This window comes from Ascaphus truei, chromosome 5 (assembly GCF_040206685.1).
Source record: "Ascaphus truei isolate aAscTru1 chromosome 5, aAscTru1.hap1, whole genome shotgun sequence".
Classification (NCBI taxonomy): Eukaryota; Metazoa; Chordata; class Amphibia; order Anura; family Ascaphidae; genus Ascaphus; species Ascaphus truei.
In genome coordinates, this window is record NC_134487.1 from 25,539,047 (window position 1) to 25,557,314 (window position 18,268).

The following is an 18,268-nucleotide window of genomic DNA, read 5'->3' on the forward strand; positions in this document are numbered from 1 at the left end:
CCCAGTGATACTGCTTAAATAACGTAACGTTAACCCAGTGATACTGCTTAAATAACGTAACATTAACCCAGTGATACTGCTTAAATAACGTAACGTTAACCCAGTGATACTGCTTAAATAACGTAACGTTAACCCAGTGATACTTCTTAAATAACGTAACGTTAACCCAGTGATACTGCTTAAATAACGCAACGTTAACCCAGTGATACTTCTTAAATAACGTAACGTTAACCCAGTGATACTGCTTAAATAACGTAACATTAACCCATGCGCATAATGGGGACCGCCGAGTTCGTGCATGCACAAAAGGGGGAGACTGCAAGGGGGAGAAGTGGCCGAGGTCACGCATGCGCAGAACGGGGAAGCGACCGAGTTCGCAAATGCACAGAAGGGGTGACTGCAAGTCTGCGCATGTACAGAAGGTTGGGAGAAGCTGAAAATCGCGGTTCGGCTTTTCAGTGATTTTCGCTTTGCGGCGGCGCCGCCATGGAACGGAAGCCGCCGTATGAGCGGGGCCCTCCTGTACTGTATAGTGCTGGGGACTCTACTAAAATAGGTCTCTCTGTGTTTAGCAAAACCCGTATTTCAGTGTCTGGAGGGAGCTCACGCCCCCTTTAGGTAAGAAAGGTGTAACGCGAGTCATGTTAAGCTAAGGAGTGTGGCAGTGCTAACTTAACATGGCGTTAAGCCTATTCTAATGAGATAACCAACGACCCTCCTTTTTGCATATAATTAGTGGATACCCGTTAAACTCCGGGAAAATAACGCCCGTTACCTATTTCGGTATCGTCTCATTATTTGCCCTGATTTAACAGAGTGTTGTGGATCTGCCCTGTAGGCTCATATTCACTAAGCAGTCTTCTGCGATAATACACCTCCCGGCGCTGGAAGACACCTTGCAGCTTGACTTGATCGGCCGTACGCTGTCTTCCCCTCTGCCAGTGTAAGGAAGGGTCTGACGGCAGAAGACTTCTTATCAATTATGGCACATAAAATGTAATTTTTGTGGCACCGCTTCAATATGGCAGCCATTTTTAAATGACATTTCTTAATTATAACTACTTTAACCGTGGGATTACTATTGGTTTTTATGTCCTTTAACTAGACCCATACAGTAGCAACTTGTTTTATTTAATGGTTATTTGTGATTAAAAAAAAAAAAGGATTTAAAGTATATATTTGAAAAACCAATACACTTATCCATGTCTTTAATTATGAAATAAACATTTTAACTGGTAAACAAGATGGTACACGCTTGAGTGCTTTTTAATTGTATTTAAATCTCAACATATATTGCTTAATTGGACTGGGGCAATAGTTAAGCAGATTCTCCCTGTAGAAAGATGCTTTGCATTAGAAAGCCCAGAATAAAGGAACCCTGCCTTCCGTCCAGCAGCAGAATTCAGCTGCACCTTTCCAGTTTCTTATACTAACTGAGTAACAATCTCTGAGAATGGCATTATCACGCATTTATCCTCTCTCTACTTGGCAACTTGAGCCACGACTCGAGACGTGTTCCTGTTACCCCTTCTTTCATTGTGTGTTATCATTGTAATGTTGTCTACTTTTGTATTGTGCTGTGGAAACTGTGGAGGTCTTATAAATAAACGAACTACATCTAGAAGTAGGAAAGACACTTTCTTCTATACCAAATAAGTGGTGCCCAACCACTGCACTAGGAGTACCAAATAAAGAGACGTGTAATCATATTTGTGCTAGAGGACCAGTAATGATTTGCACAGTGATGTGCCGAGGGCTTTCTGTAACTGAATAGACCAAACTGTGCTGATTGGTCCACCGAGGCGCCCTTGTCTCAGCTGGTGAGTTCTGGGAACAGGATTGATGTGGTTCTCATTAGCTTCAATACAGCTATGTACTCACCCTTTTACATAACATTATGTCGAGTAGCCATCACTACTGTTTTATAGAGGCAGTCCAAGCAGCTAACATTTATTTTTTGTAATATATATTTTTTTGTCTTAATATTTGCAGCATTTTATTACCTTTATTGAAAACTAATTACCTAAGCTGTTGATCTAATGCAGGCCCGCACAACTCCAGTCCATGAGGGCCGCAAACAGGCCAGGGTTTCAGGATATCCCTACTTCAGCACAGCTGGCTCAATTAGTGGCTCAGTATGACTGAGCCACTAATTGAGCCAGCTGTGCTGAAGTAGGGATATCCTGAAAACCTGGCCTGTTTGCGGCCCTCGAGGACTGTAGTTGTGCAGGCCTGATCTAATGGTTCTCCCGTGATCGATCAGCATAATCCTGTTTCCCAGGGTTCACTAAATGGCTGCCTTTCAGTTTTAAATCAATCCTTCAGTCAGTGTCACTCAGCAGTTACAATGTAGTCATATTACTAAGGTAACATTATATATTGTTACAGTTTGCAGCTCAAACGGCTGGGAATATTGGCAACAAATTCTCAGAAACAGAAAAGTGTTGCAAAGATCTTGGTGGGCTAAAACCCACTATAGAAATCAAAGGATGCTCAGTATATTAAAACTCATTAAAAATGGCTTTAAGAGTTGAATTTTAAAATAAAAAAGGTAGTAAGTATTATCTAAAACTATAGAACTGATGTATATAAAAAAAACACTTGTTTGGCTATTGCTTGGATTGCTTCTTTAACACCTTTTCGCTGGAGACTTACAGAGAAACACAGTTTAATCACCTCTGACGGAGAAAGGGTTAAAAAAGGAGACCTTTTTATTCTATGTCAGAGGTGGCCAACCTTAGTCCTCAAGGGCCAGCAACAGGTCAGGCTTCAAGGATATCCCTGCTTCAGCACAGGTGGCTCAATCAGTGGCTCAGTCAAAGACTGAGCCACTGATTGAGCCACTGTGCTGAAGCAGGGATATCCCTAATACCCGGCCTGTTGGTTGCCCTTGGGGACTGGAGTTGGCCGCCCCTACACTACATTATAGCATTAGTCAGGATTGCATTACAAAATGAGGCTACACCAAAAAAAAAAAAGACCCCCTTACCTGCAGGATGTATGCGGCTAATTCGAAAACAACTTCGCTGTCAACATCTATTAACTCCTGCAAGGGAAACAGAGAGAAGAACAGGTGAGTCCTCGCGCACGACGCTGTATCTGCTCCGTGCTGCATAACGCGACTCGCAGACTCGTACTCGCCCTGCGGCTCCACTTCTAAGGCCCTCGTTACGCTGCAAGAAGGAATGCCTGCTCAACGTGGGCTTATCAGAGCACGGGAAAGGGAAGGCGATTACCCTTTTACGTCCCACAGGTGGACGTTCGAGGCGTGAGCGGCACAACGGAGACCCCTGCAAAAGCTTTCCCCCGTGTTTTAATTAAGCAGCAATTCCTGAACGATTTTATTTATATATATACACATATATATATACATACATACATATATAAAAAAAAATATATATATATATACACACACACACACACACACACACACACAAACACACACGGCTCGACAAATGCAGTCACCCCTTCACCTGGGGCGAGTACATTCTGCCCGCTGTCAAGTGATTACCGGCGGCGGGGTGCGGCGTCTCCCGGCATTCTCCTGCGTCTCCCTCTGCAAATCCCATGAAAATGGCGGTGTTTCCATGACAACAGGACGCTACACGACGTCACATGGCATCATGTTGCCATGGCAACGTGACCCGGCGTGATGTCATGTAGTGTCCCGTTGTCATGGCAACGTGGCGTCATTTGATGCCGCGCCGCCATTTTCTCGAGAGTTGGAGGGGGAGACACGGAAGTTGCAGGAGAATGTTGTGAGAGGCCGCACCATGCCGCCGGTAAGCACGTGACAGCGGGAGGGGGGTGAGAGTGGTGCTCATTTTTTTGAGGGGGGGGGGTGGGGCGAGTGATTTTTTACAATTTGTCAAGGTGTGTGTGTGTGTGTGTGTGTGTGTGTGTGTGTGTGTGTGTGTGTAGAACGGGACGCATACACTCACAGGACTGAGATTTCTTAATTATACCGACATTTCAAAAAATAGTCTTATAACCATGAGAGCTGCTTTGCTGAAAATACCAATTATTGAGGGGAACTGGTGACATCGCTCCTCTCCCCTACCACACACAGCACTTATCAACCGAGATCTGATTCCAAAAGACTGTTCGTGGTCCCAAGGTTCAGCAAAGAATCCGGCCGCTCCTCCCTTTCTTACCGTGCACCCCAAAATGAACAGTCTACCGGAGACTCTCACAGCCAATACTTTTACTCACTGAGTCGCTCCTGCAGCTTAGGTAAGCCTACGGCCCCAGCGTGGGCAACTCGTGATGGGAGGCGTGGTGGAGGCGCGGCCATGATGTCACATGGCTGGCTCACCCTCATTGGCTGAACCACTGATGTGACGTGGCCTAGCGCTCAGCCGCTGCGCCAAAAGACAAAAATCTTGTCTTTTGGCAAAGGTGGTGGCGCATCGTGCTTTTTGCAGGCGCGCGCAGGCAGTGGCTGGGGCCTGCGCCATAGAGGGCTGTACCTTGTTCTCTCCGTGCACGCCATGGCACGCGCAGCCGCGGGCAGTAGGGACGAGGCCTAAGGCTTGACAAGGTGCCTTGTGGCAGAAGTTTATCCATTCAGTAATAGACTAATCATTGATGCAGGTTACTTATCTTCCGTTTCGTATCTTAATCCATTTTGCAACATGTTTCACACCCCTTTATGGAAAGGGTCCCAATGTGAGGAAAGTAACGGAGAAATTCTGGGGTCATTTATCAGATCTCCTCAGCTGCAAAACTGATGAAATACTGGGGGGGGAAGTGATTTTATCAAAGGAAAAAGTCCTGGTAGATTTGTATTTTCTTTCATAACTACAATAATGCTTCTGTCTGGGTTTTATAGCCAGGAGACATATAAATAGTTCCCTTGCTTTGATCCTAAATGGTGCTTTTAAAAAGGACCCCCTTCTACTTTACTATAAGTGCTGAACAGCCAATCAACTACAATGAAACCCAAGCAGACATTCTGGATTCAGCAGGCATGGCACAAGGTTCCCATGGAGAACCAGCAGGCAGCAACCAATGACTTCTCTCCAACAATCCCTTCCTCCCTGTCTCTCAACTGCTGGAAGTCCCGGCTGCTGCTTCCCAGAGTGAGACAATCAGAGCACTGTTCTTTCATGTTTCTGATTTAATTAACAGCCACTTAAAATATTCTAAGTCTCTTAGTTAAAAAAAAATCCCAAAGGCAAACCTGCACCTATTCATCAATGTTGTTGGTTATCCACTTTTAAAACGCATCTTAAAACGCACCTCTTTAACAAAGCATATGGGTAGCTCTGCTGGCTGGTACTATACATCTCATACAACGACCGTGACCCCTTGCAGACACACTTACTACAACACCCTCCCACTGTCTCTGTAAGTTCACACCACTTAGATTGTAAGCTCTTTGGGGCAGAGACTCCTAATGTGTTTATGTCTGAAGCGGTTATTCCCCCTATGTGTTATATTATGTCACGTGTAGTACTGCTGAGAAGCTCTATATAAATGGATAGCGCTATATAAAGATATACATACACACATATCTCAAGCCTCAAGATATACTTGCATCCCGGGTTGTTTTAACCCTTTCACCGTCAGCGTTGCATTAGTTTGTAGATGAGAAGCAGCGGCAGTGAAGAGGTTACATCCTATTAAGGCTGTAGGCTGTGGCATAACTAAAAGTGTGTGTAGATACTATGTGGTCCCTATTGGTATATAGGGATGGAATTACATAGAGTATTTGTATATGTAAGAGACAGCTGTGTGTGCATATATATATAGCGCAGTATGTATGGACATGGCCTTTAGCACTCATGGGAAGAGAGTTCTCTCATGTCAGTAGTGACTCATAAAACTTCGGTCTTGGTTTAGGCCATCGCTAAATGTTCCGAACAGTTGCATAAATTTGTATACATTTTTAATTATGCCACAGTCTCTTACATTTCCACACCTACCCACACCATTTATATACACTCCCACTTCACACACACCTTTTGTAAAGCGCTGTATACACTGTGGGCTCTTCACCAATTTGTACACACACACACACACACACACACACACACACACACACACACACACACACACACACACACACACACACACACACACACACACACACACACCCCCCCCCCACTAACATTCAGGGACAATTTAACACATCAAGTCATAAAACAGCATACTGCACAGGGGGGAGGGATAGACTTCAATCACAGATCACATTCCAGGATGCACCGTTTTAAAGTTAAAACCCTTTTTTGGCTTCATTCATTGTAACATCGCTGGAAGAAGAGATCAGTGTATCTCGAAAACTCGCACAAATAAAAGCATTTCGTTAGCCACAGAACGGTATAGTTTATTATTCATTTATAGTGAGCACGACGGCGACAATGCGACGGAGCGACGTCGCGTTGCGTACTTTGGAAACTGGCAATATTTGATTTTTCATGGGCTATCGCCTCATGTGACAGCCCCTGAACAAATCCAATGCCAATAAGCCCGCGCCGCCGCAAAGCAAAATATAACTTTCGCTAGCGGCGATGGGTTACGTCACCCATCCCCTCGCGTCGCCACCCGCTGGCACTAAACGCGCGGACTAAGGATCTTAATAACTACAGATGCCTGTGGAATATGTGCACAAGGCAAACCAGGATTTAAAAGCACATTATTACTCTGACAATTTTCATCAGAAATATCTCAGACAATCCAGGAGGAGCACATATGGGAAACATAAGAAGAAATAATACAGAATTTAAGTGCAGATGTATTGGTAAAGAGATGTATGATGAGATGCAGTCTTGGCTCTGATGGTAAGCCTACTTACAAGATGTCAATAATAAAAATGCTCCTTCGCCTGCACTTTGAGATCCCAGCTTCACGCCGAGCTTCCTTCTGTGCGTGTGACGTCACGGCTCTGGGGGTAGGGGAACTACGGATCGCCCACTGGTCCAAAACACCACTCTACGCGTTTTCCCCTACCCCCAGAGCCGTGACGTCACACGCACAGAAGGAAGCTCGGCGTGAAGCTGGGATCTCAAAGTGCAGGCGAAGGAGCTCCAGATTACCAAGGGGAGGCGGTGAGAGCTGCGGTGACCTCAATACATACACATTTATTGTGTTAAATGCTTGATTGTTTTTAGCACATTGTAAGTGCACATTTTATATACCCATTTTTATATCAGATCGCGCTATGTTTTGCTGTCTCTCTCTCTCGTATATACCACAACCATGCTGACGGGACGAGCCTAGAGGGAGTTCCACACATCATTAACATCCACTGGGTAGCAGCCCTATCTGCAAAACTCATTTTTATTATTGACATCTTGTAAGTAGGCTTACCACCAGAGCCAAGACTGCATCTCATCATACATCTCTGTACCTATACATCTGCACTTAAATTCTGTATTATTTCTTCTTATGTTCCCATATGTGCTCCTCCTGGATTGTCTGAGATATATCATACGTTCTGGAACCCGTGAAACAGGTCCCACCAGAGGGTTTGAGCAGGGTCACCAATTTTAGCATTTATTATTTTGGTTATTTATTGAGCACACTGTTCATTTCACTTTTTTCACTTGTGTATATTTACACGTTATATTATCACACTATAAGTAGTTAGCGCCCTTTTATCACTATTTTTCACAATTTTCATCAGAATACATCAAATCCAGCTAACTTCTGGAAGGTTATCAACAATATATTCCAGCCATCCACAACCATGTAATATCATTAAGGAGGATATTACCCTGGGAAAAGCCACTGACATTGCAAATGCATTCAATGCTTACTTTGTGGAGTGTGCTACTAACTTCTTAGCGAAACGCAACCCGAACTACATACAGGAACCTCATTCTGGGAGTACCTCTATAGCCCCACCCTCTCCCAACACTGCCCACAGTTTTCGATTTGTCCCACTATCTGAAGAGGAGATTACACACGCGCTCCTCAAATTAAAAAGTTCCTAAAACTTGGTGCCCAAGCCATTGTCAAACAGCTTGCTTCCCTAATCAACTCTATCTTGTCTTCAGGCCATATCCCTAAGACCTGAAAAACTGCCAGAGTTGTCCCAATCTTCAAAAGTGAGGACAAAAACACTGTCTCAAACTACAGGCCAATCTCTCTCCTCCCAATAATATCCAAAGTCATGGGAAAATGTGTTCACTCCCAATTAAGCGATTACTATACCAAGACAAATTTCCCTAGCCAATTCCAATCTGGCTTTCGTCCCAAACACTCAACTGTAACTACCCTGCTAAAAGTTTGCAATGTCATCCAGTGTGGAATGGAACGGGGACAACTTACTGGTGCAATATTCCTAGATTTTGCAAAGGCTTTTGATACTGTTGATCATGTTATCTTGCTAAACAAACTCCAGTGCTCTGGAACAGGGAAGCATGCTTTAAACTGGTTTCATTCCTACCCATCAGGTAGATCCCAACATGTATCCATCTCAGGCTCTAACTCCAACCCCCTGGATATCACCTGTGGCGTCCCGCAAGGCTCTGTTCTGGGGCCCCTACTCTTCTCAGTGTTCATCAATGATCTTCCTACAGCTTGTAAGGGAGCTGCAATACACATGTTTGCGGATGACACAATCTTATATGCAAGCAGCCATGGTCTCTCCGACCTTGAACACATACTTCAATCTGACTTTTTGAGACTTGAAAATTGGATTTCCCAAAACAAACTGTTTCTAAACACTGACAAGACTGTAACAATGGTATTTGGGACCAAGGCTAAATTTCTAAAGCTTCCAATGAAAGACCTACAGATCAGAACCAACTCTAAGGCTGCGTCCATAGTGCATGATATGGCGCGAGCTACAATGCTCGCGCAGAAACAAACACTATGATGCCAATGCCTATGCGTATAGTGCACGCACGCTAGAACATGCGCTATGCACTTCACAATGCAAACAAGCTTGTATTTCGATGTGCGACGCCACGTGACGGAGTACGGAAGTTATCACTTTCCACTATGGACGCGGCCTAATACTATCCTGGCCCCGTTTACTAGTTTCAAATATTTGGGCATATGGTTTGGCTCTCATTTAACATTTGGGATGCACCTTGATACCCTGACATCAAAAACCTATGCCAAATTAGGTGTACTATATAGGAACAAATCTTCCTTAAGCCTGCTGGTCAGAAAGCGTATCATACAGCAGATGCTGATGCCAATTATAGACTATGGGGACATAGTATAGGGCTCGGCACCCCAAACCCACCTTAGCAAACTTGATACCCTCTACAACTCTATGTGCTGCTTTGTCCTCCAATGCAACTACAGCACACATCACTGCGAAATGATCAAAGAACTTGATTGGTTATCACTTGAGTCCAGGCGCAAAGTTCACCTTTCCTGTCTTGCCTTCAAATACTTTCTGGGCAAGCTACCCGTCTATCTGAACGAGCGCCCCACCCCTACCACATGCAGCACTTATCACCTGAGATCTGACTCCAAAAGACTATTCATGGTCCGAAGGTTCAACAAAGTATCCGGCCGTTCCTCCTTCTCCTTCCGTGCACCCCAAAACTGGATCAATCTACCGGAGACTCTCACATCCGCCACCAGTCTAAGTTCTTTCAAAACTAAAGCGGTCTCACATTTTAATCTGGTCTGTAACGGTTATATACGCCTATAATATATATTATCTTTAACTGTGCATGCGATGTCTTGTATATAATGTACTGTGTAACCCTTTACACTCATTGTAACTATGTATTTGTAACTATGTATTTGTCAATATAACTTTGTGCCCAGGACATACTTGAAAACGAGAGTTAGCTCCCAATGTATTACTTCCTGGTAAAACATTTTTATAAATAAATATCAACAAAGGGGTTTGAAAATCACTTATAAACGCTCATCATTGAATCAACAAGGTTGAGAACACTGACAATAAACACACAGTGTTCTATATCAAGAAACACGTATGAGGGTGTGTTAAAGAAACAGAAAGACTGCATAAGTGTGGGTACAGCCTGTACATGACAGAAGTAGGAAAACAATTTGAGTGGCTGCTAATACTGCAGCCTTAAGCTAGGGAGATCTTTGAGGCAGGAAGCTGCTTATCTGTACCAAGCAACATTGCCTTCTGAGACAATAGTGTTTAGTCAACAGGAACGTCATTTTCAATAGTCCGCAGCCTGCACGAGAACTTCTTCTTGGCAAGGAATCACTCTGGCATACTTCTAATTGTTAGGCCTCGCTGCCGCGGTTCTGATGTGACCTTGTCCGCTTTGTGTTAGGACACACACCCACTCTCTCCTGGGAGCATACCGCCCTGAATGTGTACGCTCTTATCAGAGGGACCTGCGGAGAAATCCGGGCAAAGCTGTTCATCCTCCACTCCGACTTCTGCAGGGTCAAGGGCATTTTTAGGAGGAAGAATGTACAAACGTGTTACAGTTTTTAGCTATTTGTCTAGAACTCTCCCCCCTAATAAATGGGAAGGCTTGGCCAGCGTGCCTGGGAGACTGGCCTTTTGTAGTACACTAATTGGTTCACATCCCGGACATAACTACTCCTATTGGAATGCAATGCGATGTAGAAAAAGATCCGCTATTATAATTGTCTAACTATCACAAGTAATCTTATGTGCTCACCTGCATATTACCGACTAGGTTCCCATGTGTCTAATGTTTGTAGTGTGAACATCTAGAACAGGTGTGGCCAACTCTAGTTCTAAAGGGCCACCAACAGGTCAGGTTTTCAGGATACCCCTGCTTCAGCACAGGTGGCTCAATCAGCCCCAGCCTCAGCACAGGTGGCTCAATCAGGGCTCAACCCTGTGCTGAAGCAGGGATATCCTGAAAACCTGACCCGTTGCTGGTGCTTAAGGACTGGAGTTGGCCACCACTGATTTAGAAGCCCTATAGATTCTGGAAACAAAACCTACGGTATGTTCCGGACCATGTAGTTGTTACGTGACCGTATAACTTTCTTCTTCAAATGTTCTGCGCTGCATGGTGTATTTAAGTGACTGGGAAAAGTTACCCTAGGTAACTCACTTTATCACAGTCCAAGCTGTGCCAATCCTATTACTTATGTGCAGGCGGCGGATTTCCAGATCTGCCGCCCCATGGCACTGACCTGGTGCCGCCGCCGCCTCCTCCGTGTTCTTTGAAATCGCGACGCGACGTCACACCTTGCAGCGTCATTTGACACTGCAGAAAGAAGGCGGAGGCGGAAAGCAGGTAAGGATCTTCCCATCAGGCCCAATAAGCCCCAGAGCGCGGCCTCTGTGTATAAAATTGCCGCCCCAAAATGTTGCTGGCCTAGGCCGGGGCCTATCAAGTCTAATGGGAAATCCACCGCTGCTTATGTATATCTACAGTTGTGTCCTTGTGTCAGCACTTCTATAGCAAGACGCAGCTATGAGGCATAAGGCACGTTCCACAGTGCCGCGCACGCAGAATTTTAGTTGGCTGACGTGAGTCAGCCCTTATATACAAGGGCCGCGCGCGCGGCGGGGAGCGGGGAGCCGACAGGGAGCGGGGAAGATGGGGGAAAGCATCTTTTCGCGCCGCAACCGGCGCTGAATGTATGTATATGTGCGTGTGTGTGTATATATGTATGCATGTGTATGTATGTATATGTGTGAATGTGTGTATGTATTTGTGTGTCTGCACAAATGTAATAAATATTTTATTTTTACCAATGTTTTTTTTTTAATAAATAATAAATTACACACACACGCACACGCACACGCACACACACACACACACTTCACAGCTCTCACACTATATTTACGAAAAGCACGCGGCACGTGCACGCGCCTTCGAACAGGCACGCGCGTGCGCACGCACGGCCGCACTTACTATATAACAGCCCTAAAGCAATTGCTTGAACACGCAACCAGCTCACGGTGAGACTGTTCCACAGGAATTACCATAATGTGCCTATGCAGCAAAACAGCTTAACAATGGTAAGATTAAATTAATGACCCAATCAATGTAAATAAACTGTTAACCTGTTATTGCACCCACTTCAGAGCTGAACGGGGCATCAGCCACTGAAGTGGGTATAATAATAATAATAATATATTACCCCCCTCTTTATAGAGCTGTACGCCGTGCTGTACATAGACTTTTGCAGGAACGGGTCCCTCCCCATAGAGCTTACAATCTAATTTTTGGTGCCTGAGGCACAGGGAGATAAAGTGACTTGACCAAGGTCACAAGGAGCCGACACTTGGACTTGAACCAGGTTCCCCTGCTGAGCTCTCAGTATCATAACATACGGTGAATTAGGGGTCCCAGTTATAATTCTGCTTCGAATCCCCCCACTGGTGACTATTACTGTTGATTCTCCCCATCTTGTACTATACAGCAACAGTGCGCAAACTGGGGGGGCGCGAGACTGCCGGCTTTGCGCGCGGTTTACAGAGGCCCTGCGCGCTTCCCGAAGGCACTTAAATTAAGTGCCGGGAGACCTGCAGGGCCTCTGTAAACCTTTACTTACCTAGGCTCCGGCGGCTTCCTTCCTGCGTCGCCATGGCAACGCGGCGGCAGAGGTCATGTGACCTCTGTGGTCATTTGTGGTCATGTGAAGTAGGTCACAATCGTGCAGCCCTGATGGGGTTGTACCTCTGCTGTACTGTATTTGTGTTCTGTGCGGTTTGAGGGTAGTTCAGCATTTACAGTACTAGAATATATTATCTGCCAGGAGAGGAAAACCAGTCTCTTCAGTTAATTATGTTGAAAGCCTGCCCTCTAGTGGATAATGCTGGGCACTACAGACCCAATAGATATTCTCCTTGAACTATTCCATATAACTGCACCTCACATAGGAACAGATCTGCTAATTAATTTCCCTGATGTTAAAGCACAGCCACACAGCTAATTATATGCACAAACAACCTACTTTGTTTAAAGCAGGAAGTTTGTGCTCCCCTGCTATAGGGTGCCTGTGCTAGATAGGAAAAAAATATTCAACTTGAAGAAAAGACCCGAATGGTCTAATTATCTGCACCAGACAAAATGAATGCAAAATAGAGGCTGTTTATTGACCCATAACACGGAGGAGCCCGACGTTTCGGTCCCCGAAGTGACCTTCCTCGGGGGGTTATGTGCCCTGGCAGACTCAGAAAGACAGAAAGCCGGGTTACATTGTAAAGAAAATATCAGAACTCACAGGCCTTACAATAATGAAAATCGTTTACTGAAAGTGCAACGTTTCGGTCCTGCACATGTATGTAAGACACATAGAACAAACTTATATAACATTGTGTATATATGGACTATGTCCTTTCCACATGGGTTGGAAATAGGCAGCCATACTCCCCACTGCTTTATATTACAGCATGCGGTACTATACCTTTAAAAGTCATATTATGAGACGCCCTGCAGCCGGGGCGGGCATCTCCAGCCCTCAAGGGCCACCAACAGGCCAGGTTTTCAGGATATCCCTGCTTTGAAGACGGAGCCACTGACTTAGCCACCTGTGCTGAACCAGTGATATCCTTAAAACCTGACCTGCAGGTGACCCTTGAGGACTGGAGTTGGCTGCCCCTGACATAGAAGAATTGTCTTAACCAAATATAGTTAATCAGAGAACATTTTGTTATTGAATATAATGAGGCAATTACTGTGACTGCTTCCCCTGTGCCTTGCTTTCCTGGCGCTCCCGCATTGAAGACGTATAAAGTAGCACTAATCACCATTTCCTGCTGTACAAACTCAGGTTAATGCGTTAAAATAACGCTTGGAAGTTTCCTGTGCTTCACCAATTGCTTCTGACAGCCAGACATAACCTTCCATGTCCTGATGTGATCTCAACCGCCTACAGCAGGGGTGGCCGACACTGATTGAGGCACGGGCTGGGCTACCTGTGCTGAAGCAGGGATATCCTTAAAACCTGGCCTGTTGGTGGCCCTTAAGGGCTGGATTTGGCAGCCCCTGTACTACAGGTATTTCTGGCAGCAGAAGTATGAATCCATGTGTTCCCTTATAAAGCGCTGTACATAGGATCCTATGGGCACAGTGCCCAGCATTCACACAGCTCCGATAGGCGATAGAGGTATCAGGGCGCCACCCTGTGTTACATGCCAGGGACTGCAATAGCAGTTACTGTGGGATTAAGGCCAGGCAGCCTTATCGGAATGTAGTGAATCTCTCACAATAAGTACCTGCTCCAGAGTTACTTATTGCTGCCCAGTCCTCAAGCCCATGCCCAACAGGTCAGGTTTTCCGGATATCCCAGCTTCAGCACAGGTGGTTCAATTAGAGGCTCAGTCTTTGACTGAGCCTCTGATTGAGCCGCCTGTGCTGAAGCAGGGACTGATTGAGCCGCCTGTGCTGAAGCAGGGACTGATTGAGCAGCCTGTGCTGAAGCTGGGATATCCTGAAAACCTGTCCTGTTGGGTGGAATTGAGGACTAGAGTTGAGCACCCTTGGTCTAAGGGCTGGGACCCGCTGCGCCCGGTGGCGCGGGCGGCGGCGTGAGCGCAACTCACCATTGCGGTTTAACCTCACGATCCGGTCCCAGTCCCTCCTCACTGCCAACTGATGACGTACTGTGACGCGTCAGCCAGCAGGGGATACCAGAGAATTGTGTTCCCGTGCGGCGACGCGTCACATGGTACGCGAAGGGGCCAATCATAGACTGGCTCCCATCAACCAATGGCAAGCCAGCTAGTGCTAGCCAATGGGAGCAAATTGTTTCAAACACGGAAGAGGGAAAACTTTATGGCCGCGCCCCCCCACGTCATGGCCGCGCCCCCCCGAACCGTTTGGCCGCGCCCCCCCGAACCGTTTGGCCACGCTCCCCCCCCCCCCCCCCGCTCCGAAAAAAGTTTCCTGCAGACCGCAGATTGCGGTGCAGTGAGTTGCACGCGCCGCCGGCAAGCAAGACAGCCGTGTGGACGCGTGCAACGGGCCTTAGCCTAAGGCACGAGGAGGGAAACACCCAGATTTACCAAAATGCAAATTACCTAATACAGGAACCACCATTATTTTCCCCCCAGGTATAAATAACGTCTGTAAATGAACTTCTTAGCACAGGGTTATCAGTGGGTTAGAGCAGGAGGATGCCTGCGGGGAGGAGAGTAGGAGAAGAGCAGAAGGGAAGGGGGGGAGGGAGAGAATGGAGGCAAGGGGGAAGAGAATGGAGGCAAGGGGGGAAGGGAGAGAATGGAGGGAAGGGGAGGGAGAGAATGGAAGGAAGGGGGGGAGGGAGAGAATGGAAGGAAGGGGGGGAGGGAGAGAATGGAGGGAAGGGGGGAGAATTGAAGGGAGGGAGAGAGAATGGAGGGAAGGGAGAGAGAGAATGGAGGGAAGGGGGGGAGAATTGAAGGGAGGGAGAGAGAATGGAGGGAAGGGGGGGAGAGAGAGAAGGGGGGGGAGAGAGAGAATGGAGGGAAGGGGGGAGGGAGAGAATGGAGGGAAGGGGGGGAGAGAGAATGGAGGGAAGGGGGGAGGGAGAGAATGGGGGGAAGGGGGAGGGAGAGAATGGAGGGAAGGGGGGAGGGAGAGAATGGAGGAAAGGGGGGAGGGAGAGAATGGAGGGAAGGGGGGAGGGAGAGAATGGAGGGAAGGGGGGAGGTAGAGAATGGAGGGAAGTGGGTGAGGGAAGGGAGAGATGGGGTGAGGGAAGGGGGAGGGAGAGAATGAGGGAAGGGGGGAGGTAGAGAATGGAGGGAAGTGGGGGAGGGAAGGGATGAGGGAAGGGAGAGAAGGGGTGAGGGAAGGGAGAGAAGGAGGGAGGGAGGGAAGGGGGAGAGGGAGGAGGGAGGGAAGGGGGAGAGGGAGGAGGGAGGGAAGGGGGGGGAGGGAGAGAATGGAGGGAAGGGGGGGAGGGAGAGAATGGAGGGAAGGGGGGGAGGGAGAGAATGGAGGGAAGGGCGAGAATGGAGGGAGGGGGGAGGGAGAGAATGGAGGGAAGTGGGGGAGGGAAGGGGTGACGGAAGGGAGAGAAGGGGTGAGGGAAGGGAGGGAAGGGGGAGAGGGGGAGGGAGGGAAGGGGGAGAGGGGGAGGGAGGGAAGGGGGAGAGGGGGAGGGAGGGAAGGGGGAGAGGGGGGAGGGAGGGAGGGAAGGGGGAGAGGGGGGAGGGAAGGGGGGGAGGGAAGGGGGGGAGGGAGGGAAGGGGGGGAGGGAGGGAAGTGGGAGAGGGGGGAGGGAAGGGGGATAGGGGGGAGGGAGGAGAGGGAGGGGTGAGGGCGGAGGGTGAAAATGGAGGGATGAGGAAAGGGGTGTAGAGAGAATGGAGGGAAGGGGAAGGAGAGAGAATTGAGGGAAGGGGGGGGGAGAAAATGAAGGAAATGGGGGGGGGGGAAAGATAGAGGGATGGGGGGACAGAATGGAGGAATGGGGGAGAAAGTGTGCATGTGTGTGTATAGGGGGGGCAGAGAGACGCTGAGAGACAGAAAGGGGAGGGGCACAATTGGTGATGTCATTTGTACAGGCAGTTCTCGTTTTACAAAGCTTCGCTTTACAACGAATGGCTTATCCAACGCTATGCAATGCATACCTATGTTCATTTTTACAACGCCAAAATGGCTTATCCAACGTTCTTACGACGCTTTGCAACGTTGTGTATGTGTGTATATATATATATATATATACAAATTCACATAAACAACGTTGCAAAGGGTCGTAAGAGCGTATATATATAATATTATACTATATAATATTATATTATACTATATAATATATTATTTATTATGTTATATTATATATATATAATACAGTATATACACTATATAATTTATATGTGTGCTGCATATCTTATTGCCTGCATAAAATATTTTGTGTATTTTAGCATTAAAAATGCCTTCAGGAACGGAACCTTTCATTTAAACAGTGTTCCTATGGGAAAACGTGTTTCGCTTTACAACGTTTCGCTTTACAACGCCATTTTGAGTAACGCATTGTGTCGGATAACCGAGGACTGCCTGTATTATAAATATTTTTTTATGTTTCCCGGTTTTTAGTTTTTTAAATCTGGTCACCCAACCTACAGGCTGCAGTTTATGTGCCTTTCAATTAAAATCTTTAGGTCTTGAATTGAGGCAGGGGGTCTCAGGTGATGAACAGCATTAATTTCAGCTCTGGGTACCCCTGCTTCCCGAGATACTTACCTCTATAGGGGGCGCCGGCATCTCCATGTTTAAATGTCCCTCGACACACGAGCCAATAGGAAGCATCCAAGAGATGACGTCACGGCTTCCTATTGGCCTGCAAGACACGGGACAGTTAAAGCCGCCATTGTTAGCCCCAACAAGCCCTGTCGGAGCTGCTACCTGTAGAGATACTGGCGTCCCCCTATGGAGGTAAATATCTTGGGACACAAGGGGTCCCCCAAAGCTGAAATGAATGGGGTTCCGCTCCGGAAACCCCCTGCTTCAAAACGATAACAAAAAAACCATAAGCTGTAACCCGGAGTGCTGCTTTACATAACGCAGCGTTATTTCCCTGCGTTAACCTTAACCCCTAGTGAATATGGGATGAATATCTAGGCTGCAATGCGCTTATTCACGCCTCATTTACAATAATGGTTGGGAATTTCTTTTTTTTTACAGGCGTAAACCTGGTTAATGTCCCGTTATTTGCTTTAGTGAAGTTAAACTTCAAACTTGGGTCACGTCAAATAGGCTAACGGAGCGTAGTGAATCTAGGCCAGAGGTGGGCAACGCCAGTGCTCAAGGGCCACCAACAGGTTAGGTTTTAAGGATACCCCTGCTTCAGCACAGGTGGCTCAGTCAAAGACTGAGCCACTGATTGAGCCACCTGTGCTGAAACAGGGGTATCCTTAAAACCTGACCTGTTTGTAGCCCTATAGGATTGGAGTTGCCCACCCTTGATCTAAGCCAATCAGAGCGGACACTGGAAATCAAACAGGGTTCACCTGATCAAAGGCAGTGCTCTTACCACTAGGCCCCTCTCCTACAGATTCATGCTGAATTCTATGAGGATGAATAAAGGAACAAAGGGCACTGCGGATTTAAGCAAAATATACTCATTTATTGAGCCAACACGACGTTTCGACCTTAGTGGTCTTTTTCAAGTGACAGTGACATGTTTTTTCTATTTTTGAGGTGTGCAGCATCACTATTTGTTCTCAATTCTATGAGGAAACACCTGGCTTCAGCTTTTGTTTCCTACGATCATTGTGTGCCCGGCGGCAGCACATCAGCGCGTCAGCCCGGCAACGCGTCAGCACGGCGGCACGTCAGCACGTCGGCACGTCAGCACGTCGGCACGTCATCGCGTCAGCACGTCAGCACGTCGGCACAGGTTTCCTTACCTTGTATATACAGGACTTGGCATTCAAGAAGAATAACTCTATGGTCGC

General features: G+C 46.9%; 1 protein-coding gene across 8 annotated transcripts in view; it reads right to left on the minus strand.

Moving 5' to 3' along the window:
- The window catches only part of FRMD4A (FERM domain containing 4A), a 523,694-nt gene that overhangs the window by 129,960 nt on the left and 375,466 nt on the right, over nucleotides 1-18,268 (minus strand). For all 8 annotated transcript variants that reach the window (XM_075599524.1, XM_075599522.1, XM_075599523.1 and 5 more), the window contains exons 5-6: nucleotides 18,221-18,268; nucleotides 2,990-3,046 (exon numbers count right to left, since the gene is read on the minus strand). The exon at nucleotides 18,221-18,268 is cut by the window's right edge and continues 37 nt beyond it. In XM_075599524.1, coding sequence (XP_075455639.1) covers nucleotides 2,990-3,046; nucleotides 18,221-18,268 — 105 coding nt within the window. The remainder of the gene's footprint in view (nucleotides 1-2,989; nucleotides 3,047-18,220) is intronic.